Source organism: Miscanthus floridulus, chromosome 13 (genome assembly GCF_019320115.1).
Source record: "Miscanthus floridulus cultivar M001 chromosome 13, ASM1932011v1, whole genome shotgun sequence".
Lineage (NCBI taxonomy): Eukaryota > Viridiplantae > Streptophyta > Magnoliopsida > Poales > Poaceae > Miscanthus > Miscanthus floridulus.
The window spans coordinates 50978863-50990820 of record NC_089592.1 but is presented as its reverse complement, the minus strand read 5'-3'; the positions used below and the strand labels follow the sequence as shown (position 1 = coordinate 50990820).

The following is an 11958-nucleotide window of genomic DNA, read 5'->3' as shown; positions in this document are numbered from 1 at the left end:
AAAGTGCACTCTGTAAAAATGTGTTAATAGTATATTTATTTGAACTTGTAGGTATAATATATTTTTTCTAAAAACATCGACAAAATTAGAAGAGCTTATAAACTAAAAATTTGAAAAATCGTACTAGTAAGTTTAAACTATGAGAAATATGTGCCTAGTAGAGTTTCACACAAGTTAGAAAGGTAGCCAAACCTATCCAACTTAAGTGGGACAAATGTAGCCATCAAACTCATGTTTTCAAACACGGAAAAAATATTTTTTTCCGAACCTATATTATTTATTTAATACGGACTACTTAGAATTTGCGTTAAATTCCGCGGTCCACGGACACCGTAGTCCAACGAGAAGGTGGTGACCGCCATTGTGCAAACCAAACCCCCTGCACCATTTCCACCAACTCCCTCCGATCTCGGCCATGGCGGGGGAGGACTGCAGCTCCGGCGCGGAAATGGACGCGCTTGTACGACGCCTGAGGCTCCACCGGCCGCCCCCTTCCCCCTACGACCCCGAGCCGGCCGCGGCGCCCGTCCCCGGCACCGCCGGCGACGGCGAGCTGTTCCGGCCGCGCAGGGCCGCCGTGCTCGTCTGCCTCTTCCGGGGCGACGGCGGCGAGCTCCGCGTCATCCTCACCAAGCGCTCGTCCTCCCTCTCCACCCACTCCGGTGACCAGTTGCTCACCTTGCTTTTTCGTTGCCTTATTATTTTGTTATTTTTGCCTGGCCTGCTGTTAGGCGGAAATGTGCCAATGCACGCGTCGGGTTGGGAAGTTGGGTTTTATATAGGTTTGCCTGTTGTTTTCCTCTTCTTAGCTAAGTTACCATTTCAGTCATGTGGCTTTGTGAATTTCGGCTAAAGAACATAAGCTAAAGAATTGGGCAAATGTTGTAGGAGTACATGTGGACTTCTTTTTAGAGTTGCAGGGCACAACAACACCTGTCCATATGCATTAAGTAACAGGACAAATAGGTTTTAGTTTAATGCATTGCTCTCAGAGCTCCCCTGGCTTCCAATTTCGGGGACCCCCAATTTCGACGCAGCATACAAACAGAATTCAATATCAAAGCTACTAGGTTCAGACCACATAAACATCCCAGGATGATGAACATGAACTACTGAAACATGGGCAATTGGAGGAATCTAAACTTCAGGTGTGCAGCGTGAAGCTCACAATGTCATCCTTCAGGTCAGGTTTGATCTCAACATGCATCTCCTTCGTGGTCATCTCTAGCATTCCATGCTCCTTGGGCATCTTCAGCTTGCCCTGGTCCCAGTGTCAAGTTTCCATGATCGGGCACTATTCCCCATTTTGATCCTCTCTGGTCTTGAGCCTATCACCTGCAAACTGGACACACACGACCTGAGATTGTCCAGGCAACTCGTCGGCAGATCAGAGACCAATTCTTGAGCAGCTGTATTACCTTTCGCCACAGCCGTGACATATTCCTCCACATTCCACTCTAAAAACACATGTTATTTCTCAGTTCCCATAATCCCCACGTTATAGCTGAACTGAACATATTAAAAACAGCATGCTTTTTACTACTCAACTGCAATTTTGCCATAGATTCAAAGCCTACTACACTCTGAAAGCTAGTCAGCTCAGCTAGTGACTCCCAGGCTCTCCATGCCACAACACACCCAAATAACAGGTGATGGATGCTCTCAGCCTCACCGCAAAATAGGCAGCCAGGTCTGAGACATCTCTTCTCTTGGCCAAGTTTTCCCTCGTGAGAAGCTTGTTCATTGACAGAAGCATGTGATAGGCTGAATGGGCCAGACTAGCTTTCTTCTGTGCTCAAATTTTGCTTCGAATACAATATCTTTTACAATCGGACGATCAAGAATACAAAATGGAGCACAAGCTACTACCTTCATCTCAGACATGAGTGAATTTGTCTTATCTTTCTTTTTAAGGGCAAATGGCAGGTGCCCTGCCATTTTGTTTTAGTAGAGGAAACATAATGTCTTATCATAGTTTTAGTAGAGGAAGAAGGAAGGAGAAAACAGAAATAGAAATGAAATAAAAGAAAAAGAAGAGTCACCAAAGGCCAACAAAGGAATATAGAGAACTTTGTCATGTATTTCTGGTTGCCCTAAAGATCTTGCTCAGCTCAAATCAGCCCCTACATTTGAGCTTAGCTTTCTATGAAAACATGCAGAATCAAGTTTGCGGGACAACTTTTGTGCATTTGTTTATAACTCCATTCCCTCCATCTGGGATTTTCAGGTGAAGTTTCATTGCCGGGAGGGAAGGTTGAGGAGGGTGATGCTGATGATGCAGCAACAGCATTAAGGGAGTCAAAGGAGGAGATTGGGCTTGATCCAGCTCTGGTTACAGTGGTTGCCTCTCTTGAACACTTTTTGTCCAAGGTATGGGCCTTTTGTTTTCTCTTGAATCCCAACAGAAAATTCTCTCAAATTGGGTACACTGCACACTAAGTCATGATGCATCAGTGGAAGAGTTCAAAACATGCATGTGCAGCCAAATCAATTTTACTCTGGATTTGCATATAAATGTCTTGAGGATCATACATAGGTTGTTCTTTCTTGCCAGGCCACATTCAATAATCATTCCTTTTTTCTTTTAACTTCAGGATAACAATCATTCTGCATCCAGCAGAAATTTGTATTACTATCCTTCAGTATCTAAGATAACCATCGTGAGTTCTATTGAATGACTTGCATATCAAGTGTTTTACTTATCTAAAATGTGAAAAAATTGATTTTGTAGTATGGTTTGGACGAAAACTGTGCTTCCATTGTGACATTGGAACTATTAAGCTTATTCAGATGGTGCACTTTGCCATTACCTTTTAAGCAGTGATGCTATGATCATTTTCTTAGTTCTGGTGGTCTTTTTTAGGATTTGGTTGCAGTATAGATTTAGGATTTGGTTGCAGTATAAATTTAGGATTTGGTTGCAGTATAGATAGGGAGGGAGAGTAATTTTTCCCCAGCGTTTTAGTAAAGTGTACTATCACATCATTTGAAGTGATAAACTTATGTTCTATAGTAATATCACTATTTAATCTCAGGATTCGTCACTAAAAAAATTCTCATGTCCTTGGCAGCACCTGCTGGTAGTTGTTCCTGTTGTTGGCATACTATCGGACAGACAAGCATTTAAACCTGCTCTTAATATTGCTGAGGTAGACGAAATATTTGATGTACCCCTGGAGATGTTCCTCAAGGTTAGTAACTTTGTGCTCGCACCGTGCTAAGATCTGTCATGTAGTTTTTGATAACATGGTAACTGTAACTGCCTTATGCAGTTTTACTAAAGAATACCACCAGGTTAAAACACATGTTAAGTGCATGGATCATGATAGTGTGTAATTACATTACTGTAGAGAATAGCAAACTATGATAGGTTGGCAGGTAGAACTAACAATTGCAAATACCAAAAGGTCTGTGTCATTTTCATTTGAACCTTAGATCCATTTATCCCATGGCCAATTTGCTATGAATGGCACAGGACGAGAACAGGACATCCGAGGAGCGAGAGAAGATGGGCCAGGCATTCACAGTTCATTACTTCACTTACGAGAAAGGAATCCAGAAGTACTTAATCTGGGGTCTGACTGCCCGCATCTTGATCCATGCTGCTTCAGTTGTATACCAGCGACCACCAGACTTTACAGAGCGAAGGGCACATTTCAAATTGCCAAAGTTTACAAAGGACTGCTCTTCAATGCTAGCAGGACCTACTAAACACTAGTGCCTACGCTGCTATCTCAACTATACGCTATTTGGAGTACAGATCTACAGGATATTGCACCAGCAGAGTTTATAGAATCAAAGAGGAGTCCAAATCACTTGATGTCATGTTAATTTAGATTCTTTCTACAATCTTCTACTTACACAATAGTGGCATTTATGTTTAGAACAATGTTCATATATGATGCACTGCAAATCGTCCATGTTGATGCTGTTGATGACATCGAGCACTTGCTCGGATGCAATTTGATCGTATATTCGTATGTATACATACATCAGATTGTTCTACTGAATCCATTGTTCTACAAGGATCAGAAGTTTCTGACCAACTTTCATGTCCCTGTTACTATTGGCCGCCTTCGGCTCTGAGGCTGTCTTATTTTTTACTCACTACTGTACAACCGAAGTACCGAACCATGTGCCTTTCAAGTCTCCATCACACTGGGCCCGTTCGGACGGCGCAAAAAAGTTACTCGGCTTACTTTTAAAATCATGAAAACTTGTATGTAAATATTTGATGAGGTCATGAACTTGACAGCTGACCACTTTTATCCATCCTTCTTTTTCTAAATTTGTTTTCTCCATCTCTAATTTTCCGGGGAAGTTGCATTACCAGGTGGAAAGGCTGAGGAGGGCGATGCAGATGATGCAGCAACAGCATTAAGGGAGTCAAAAGAAGAGATTGGGCTTGATCCAGATCTGGTCACCATTGTTACGTCGCTTGAACATTTCTTGTCCAAAGTATACTTCTGTTCTCACTTAAATCCCTATGGAATATTTTCTCACATTTGGTAAACTGTCAACATGTCAATGGAGGAGCATAGGGTGTTTCTCTTTTTGTTGTTCAAATGTCAGAACCAAATACATGTTTGCAGCTAAACTAACTTCACTCACGATCTTGTTATAGGTTTGTTGAAAATTTCTATAAGCAAATCACAGTTACTCTGTTAAACATCTTTTGTGAACAGGACAGCAATCATTTTCCATCACATAGGAGCTCACATTTTTCTCCTTCCAGTGTCTAGGACTATCATCATAAGGTCTACTAAATGAATTGCACGGCATGTGCTTTACCTATCCGAAATATGGAAATTATATGTTGTAACATGATGTTAACCAAATTATGCTGCCATTCTTATGTTTGAACTATCCAGCTTGTCAAGATGGTACATATTGTCTTTGTTCTTAATATAAGGAGCTGTGCTCGTACACATGGTCATCTTCCTAATCTTGATGGTCTTGTTCATGATTAGATTATACTATGTACATGTTAGCCTTATCATTTATCTATCAACGCTTTGTTTCAGATCATGTGATAAATTTGGTCTTTAAAATGTACGTACTTGTCAAATGTCTCTTAATGTCAAGGGCGTCGAACCCTTGGCTGGCCGGACCGCGACTACATAGCTCGTAGCCGCTGGCCGTCTTCTCCGGTGAGGTTATACCCCTCTACCGTAGGCTTTGGTTGAGAGAGAGAGAAAAGGTTAGGGATAACAATCTTCCTCCTCTCTCAATTGTCACGGTTACAAGAATATAAGGGCATAGCCCAAACCAACGGGAGTAACAAACTCTAGAAATCAAGGAACTAATAATAGAAAAGGAAACTAATAATATCTTTCCTTCTTAGCCACTCGACCTGCCCGAGCCAACCGTGCTTGCGCTCCCTGCGTCCGCAGTCGCCGCGCTCACCACGTCACCGCGCGCCACGCGTTCCGCCACGCGTTCCGCTGCTCGGCGTAGGTCTCTGGCCCGGCGCCTCCTGGTGTAGACCTTTCCCCACATGACATCTCCCCCTCCGTCGAGACGCAGCTCGTCCTCGAGCTGGAATGCTGGATGCTTGGCGCGGAATGTGTCAACGTCCTCCCAAGTGGACGACGCAGCGGACTCACCTTTCCACTGAACCAAGACTTGGCGCACACCACGGGCAAGACGGTAGCGCACCGCCCGTTCAGGCTCCGGAGCAATCGCGCCATGGTGAACCGGCGGAAGAGGTGGAGGCGCGGCCGGCGGGGTCCCTTGGAACTTCTTAAGGAGGCCTACGTGAAACACGTCGTGCAGGCATGCTCCGGGTGGCAAGTCGAGACGGACGGCGACAGTCATTGATCAGCTCGGTGACGCAGTACGGCCCGAAGTAGCGGGGCTTGAGCTTGCCCGTCGATGCCTGAGGAAGCGAGGCAGCGGCACGCTGACGCAGGCGAAGGAGGGCCCAATCGCCCACTTGATAGGCCACCTGGCGATGTCCCGCGTCGTAGTGGCATTTCTGGACCTGCTGTGCCTGTTCCAGCCGAGAGCGAATGTCGGCGAGGAACTCCTCGCGCTCCGCCATGCTCCGGGCAACAGCAGCGACCCTCGTGTTTCCAGGCTCGTATGAGCGGATCGACGGCGGGTCGCGACCGTAGACGACACGGAATGGCGTGTCGCGCAGGGACGTCTGGTAGGCGGTATTGAAGACGAATTCCGCCCACGGAAGCCAACGCAGCCATTGTCGCAGCCTGTCACCTGTAAGACACCGAAGATACATAATGATGACCCAGTTAGCCGCCTCGGACTGGCCATCCGACTGAGGATGGAACGCCGTGGTCATGTGGAGCTTGGTTCCCATCAGGCGCATGAGCTCGCGCCAGAACTTGGACGTGAAGACCGGATCTCGATCCGACACCATCGACTGCGGAACGCCATGCAGGCGAACAATGTCGGCGAAGAATGCTTCTGCGACGGACTCGGCCGAGTACGGGTGCGCCAGGGGTATGAAATGGCAGTACTTGCTGAAACGGTCCACCACCGTCAAGATGACGGACTTGCCGCGCACCTTGGGCAACGCTTCGACGAAGTCCAGCGCTATGTCTGTCCAGACGCTGTGCGGAACAGGCAGGGGCATGTGCAGACCTGCGGGGTTCAAGTGTTCGGACTTGTAGCGCTGGCAGACGATGCATACTTTGACAAAATCCTGCACCAATTGTTTCATGTTAGGGAAGTGGAAGTCGCGGCGGAGTCGGTGAAGCGTCCTCTGAACGCCCTCGTGGCCGTCCTCGTGCACCGCCAGCACGATTTCCTGGACTAGGGCGGAAGTGGGCGGGATGTAGAGCCGGTCCTTGTACTGGACCATGCCGTCCACTAGGGACCAGGGCGCGCCGCGTGCGTCGCTGGTGATCTCCTGGCGCAGCGCCACAAGCGCCGGGTCCGAGCCTTGTTCCCACCGGAGGTGCGTGACGAAGTCGAAGCGCGGAGCCGAGAGCGCGAGAATGGCGCCTTCCTCGCCGTCCTCCGTGTCACGGCGCGAAAGCGCATCGGCGACTGCGTTTGCCGTGCCCGGTTTGTACTCGACGGTGAAATCGAAACCGAGTAGCTTCCCCACCCAATGGTGCTGGGGAATCGTCGAGAGCCTCTGGTCCAGCAAATACTTGAGGCTGTAGTGATCTGTCTTCACCAGAAAGCGGCGGCCCCACAGGTACGGCCTCCAGTGCCGCACGGCATGAACAAGGCCGATGAGCTCACGCTCGTAGGCGGCGAGAGCGCGATGGCGAGGGGCGACCGGCCTGCTGAAGAAGGCGATCGAGTGACCCTCCTGGATGAGGACCGCGCCAAAACCATGAGAGGATGCGTCGCACTCGACGGTGAAGGGCTTGGCGAAGTCCGGCATGGCGAGGACGGGCGCTGAAGTGACGGCAGCCTTGAGGTCATCAAATGCCGCGGCCGCAGCGTCGTTCCAGGAGAAACCCTCCTTCTTGAGGAGAGCGGTTAGTGGGGCGGCGACGGCTCCGTAGTTGTGAACGAATTTGCGGTAGTAGCCCGCCAAGCCAAGGAAGCCGCGCACGGCCCGGGCGGACCGAGGGACAGGCCAGTTGCGGATGGCCTGCACCTTGGCCGAGTCCATGGCGACGCCGAACGCCGAGATGATGTGGCCGAGGTAGGAGACCGATGGTTCGCCGAACACGCACTTGTTGCGCTTGACGAAGAGCTTGTTGCTGCCGGAGCGCGGTGAGCACGACGCGAAGATGACGCAGGTGCTCCGCCCATGTCTGGCTGTAGATAAGAATGTCATAAAAAAAGACAAGGACGAACCGACACTGAAAAGGCCACAGGACATCGTTCATGAGCGCCTGGAACGTCGCCGGGGCATTGCACAGCCCGAACGGCATCACCAAGAATTCGTAGAGGCCGTCGTGAGTCCGAAACGCCGTCTTGTGGATGTCGCCAGGGCGCATGCGGACTTGGTGATATCCCGACCGTAGGTCGAGCTTGGTGAAGAAGCGGGCGTCGTGGAGCTCGTCGAGCAGCTCATCGACGACGGGGATCGGGAACACGTCCTTGATGGTGAGCACATTCAGGGCCCGGTAGTCGACGCAGAAACTGCCATGCACCATCCGCCTTCTTGACGAGGAGGACCGGCGAAGAAAACGCCGAGTCGCTACGCCGGACGATGCCTTGCTCGATCATGGCGGCGCATTGCCGCTCCAACTCATCCTTGTGGGCAGCCGGGTAGCGATAGGGGCGAACCGCCACCGGCTGTGTGTCGGGCTTGAGGGCGATGGCATGGTCGTGGGTGTGCTTGGGCGGCAGACCGTGCGGCTCCACGAAGACATCCCCGAAGCCGGCGAGGAGCTCCTTGAGCAAAGGTGCCGAAGTCACGGATGCGCAGGACTCCAGCGCCTCCTGTAGTGGCACCCCTGTCCAGCATGTCGTGCAGCCCTGGTGCACGAACGACACCGTGCCCACGGTGAAGTCCCACGTTAGGCGCCCGAGGGTCTCCATCCACTGGGTGCCGAGCACCAGGTCATATCATGCGAGAGGCATAACGAACAAGTCGACAGCGAACTCGATGTCGTTGATGACGAGCGGGGCACGCCTGATGACGTCCGGACACGGCACCTTTTTGCCATTAGCCACCGTTGCCGTGAGTCGCGGATGAGGCTGGATTGGCAGCCCAGAACGCTGCGCCGCCTCTTCGGCGATGAAGTTGTGGGTTGATCCGGTGTCAAGGAGGGCGATGAAGGACGTCGCGCCCACCTTGACGTGGATCTGCATGGTCTTGCCCATGGTCACGCCGGCCATCGCATGGAGGGAGAAAATGGGCGCGTCCGTCTCGCCGGAATCGGCCGCTGCAGCATCGCCCGCGGCCGCGTCGTCATCGATCTCCACGCCATCGAGGAAGAAGATGCGTTTGCAGAACCGGTTGTGGCCCCTGGTGTACCGTTCATTACAATTGAAGCACAGATTGTGACGGCATCACTCCGCCATCTCGTCCGGGGTGAGGCGCCGCTGGTTGCCCTCGCCGCGTCCCTGCTGGGAGGTCACCGGGGGAGCGGGGAGCGCCAGCAGTGGCGGGAGCGCCTGAAGTGCAGGCCGAGGTATGGGTGCGGGAGGAGGACCGCGCGGTGGCGCCCTAGGAGGGTGCTGCACCGGCCGCTCGGACTCCATCAGCTCCACCTGGCGCGCCAGGCTCATGGCCGCCGCGAGCGTCTCCGGGTTGTGGATGCGGACAGCGTGGTTGATCGGCGGAAGGAGGCCCCCGGTGAAGAGTTGGACGCGCTGCGCCTCGTCAAGCCGGCCGGCACGAGGCAGGAGGGCCTGGAAACGGTTGGCATATTCCTCCACGGTCCCGGTGCGCCTACACTCGGCGAGCTCATACATCGGGGCGGAGCGGAGGGGAGGTCCAAACCGCAGGTTCAGGAGGTCCTTGAAGCGTCCCCACGGCGGCGTGCCCTCGTCGTCCTGAAGCTGGGTGAACCACAGCTGTGCGACGTCGTCTAGATGATACGACGCCATCCACACGCGCTCCTCCGCCATGGTCCGATGTTGGCGGAAGTAGGACTCGCACTTGTTGAGGAAGAGCATCGGATCGGTCGTGCCATCGAAGCGGGGAAAATCCCACTTTTTGTGTTTCGGGTGGAAGTCCTGATCGCGCGGCCCTTCTGAGCGATGGCCGTCGCCGCCGCCCGAGGACGACGAGGACTTGTCCTTCATGGTTGCCATGTCAGACTTCAAGGTCTTCATCTCCGTGCTCATGGACGTCAGCATGTCCATGACTTCGGCGAGTGTTGGTTCGGACATGGTTGCTGGGCTGGGTGCGGAGGCGGTGGAAGACGGCGACGGACTAGGGTTTGGAGCGGCGGCTGTGGAGGGTTGGGTGGAGCGGGTGGGTGAGGATCGACGTGACCGTGATACCAGGTTGTCAAGGGCGTCGAACCCTTGGCTGGCCGGACCGCGACTACGTAGCTCGTAGCCGCTGGCCGTCTTCTCCGGTGAGGTTATACCCCTCTACCGTAGGCTTTGGTTGAGAGAGAGAGAAAAGGTTAGGGATAACAATCTTCCTCCTCTCTCAATTGTCACGGTTACAAGAATATAAGGGCATAGCCCAAACCAACGGGAGTAACAAACTCCAGAAATTAAGGAACTAATAATAGAAAAGGAAACTAATAATATCTTTCCTTCTTAGCCACTCGACCTGCCCAAGCCAACCGTGCTTGCGCTCCCTGCGTCCGCAGTCGCCGCGCTCACCACGTCACCGCGCGCCACGCGTTCCGCCGCGTGTTCCGCTGCTCGGCGTAGGTCTCTGGCCCGGCGCCTCCTGGTGTAGACCTTTCCCCACATGACACTTAAGTCTCAAGATTACAGTGGTGCTTATCCACATCATCACATGATGATGAAGTTCATGTGAAATTGATAGAAAATAATCATGCAGTTTTGTCGATCCATATCATTCAGATATAGAGCAGATGCTAAGTTCCTAAAATTCAGCTGCCGAATTTGTAATGTCTTGTTTTCAACTTCAACCATTAATATAATAAGAATTAGATAGATTGATAATGTAAGATGCTTGTAGATTCCTCATGAAAATTCGTTACACAACATATAGTCTTGTTTATTTTATATATCATATTTTTATAGAGACTGCCAGTTTCACTTCCATCTTCAGCTGTCCTAATGACTTACATTTGTGGTCCTGGAGCACTTAAGATTCATCATTATAAGTACCGTTCTGCATGTCTTTGGCAGCATCTTCTGGTAGTTGTTCCTATTATTGGCATACTTTCAGGCATAAACGCATTTAAGCCTGTTCTTAACGCTGCTGAGGTGGACAAAATTTTTGATGTACCCCTGGAGATGTTCCTTAAGGTTAGTACATTGGTGTTCTTACCATCCTAACTACAGACTGCGTAGGATTTATCATATAATTTTTGTATTTGACACTGGCAATTTGAAGTGTGTTGCTGCCTTTGCCATCAAAAGGGCAGACCCAGTGCCGGAGGCTCCCACATGAGTGGGGTCTGGGGAAGGGATAAACCGAGACAAGTCTTTCCCCCGCAAGTGTGTTGCTGCCTTTGCCATGCACCAAGAAATTATTAGTTTACTGATGAAACATGTTAACCATATGTTCTACCATACTGCTGCAACTTACAATGTTATATGATAATATGTACTACTGTGTCTTACTTTTCAGAATAGCAAACTATGATAACTTGACATACAGAATTAGTAATTGGTTCCTGGAAAGACCATAGGAACCTGTTCCATTTTCTGTGATACCTTGTATTATGCCCAATGCCATTCATTTATCCTGTGATCTATTTGTTGTGAATGGTGCAGGATGAGAACCGGACATCTAATGATCTAGAATGGATGGGCAGGAATTTACAATTCATCACTTCAGTTATGCCAAAGGGAACGAGAAGTACATGATTTGGGGCTCCATCTCCATCTCCATGGATATCAAATCATGCATTTGCATGTTTGCTTCGTCTATTGGTCTCCGTGACTTGCTAAGTAGTTCACTTAATTAGATCCAAAACCTTTGTAACAATATTGATTATCATACTTGGGGATCAATATGGTGTTCATGTCACCCAAATTTTCCAACTCATAATTCGTAGCGTATTTTATCTGCCTCACGCACATGGTATTGCTAGCACACCACACAGGTGTATATACATTCTGATTGATGATGTTTAGACCTCAAGTGACACCATTAAAAAGTTTAATGGACATAGGTGTGCAAATTACTAGTAGTAGATTAGAATTTCCAGCCGGGAACAGTGTTTTTCTCTCACACCAAACCAGCCAGCAGTAAATAATCCACGATACGATACGGCCTCTCGAACAGGCTCTAGATGATGATATCCGAGCAAGTGCGCTTGCATGCCCTTCCCCTGTTGGGTTGTTTGCTTATGATTGGAAGATACTCTAAATTCATGCACAGACAAATGGGTCCCGCGAAACATGGAGAATCGAGATAGAAATCCC

At 50.0% G+C, this 11958-nt stretch overlaps 1 protein-coding gene and 1 pseudogene across 1 annotated transcript; both read left to right on the top strand.

Annotated features, from left to right (window-relative positions):
• Nucleotides 1–328: 328 nt before the first annotated feature.
• LOC136501201 (nudix hydrolase 15, mitochondrial-like) lies at nucleotides 329–4010 on the top strand. The gene is made up of 4 exons (XM_066496701.1): nucleotides 329–662; nucleotides 2228–2370; nucleotides 3072–3191; nucleotides 3476–4010. Exons 1-4 carry the CDS (start codon nucleotides 416–418, stop codon nucleotides 3716–3718), a joined length of 753 nt encoding a protein of 250 aa, XP_066352798.1. The 5' UTR covers nucleotides 329–415; the 3' UTR covers nucleotides 3719–4010.
• Nucleotides 4011–4311: 301 nt separating this feature from the next.
• Nucleotides 4312–11558, top strand: LOC136499798 (nudix hydrolase 15, mitochondrial-like; annotated as a pseudogene).
• The last annotated feature ends 400 nt before the right edge of the window (nucleotides 11559–11958 follow it).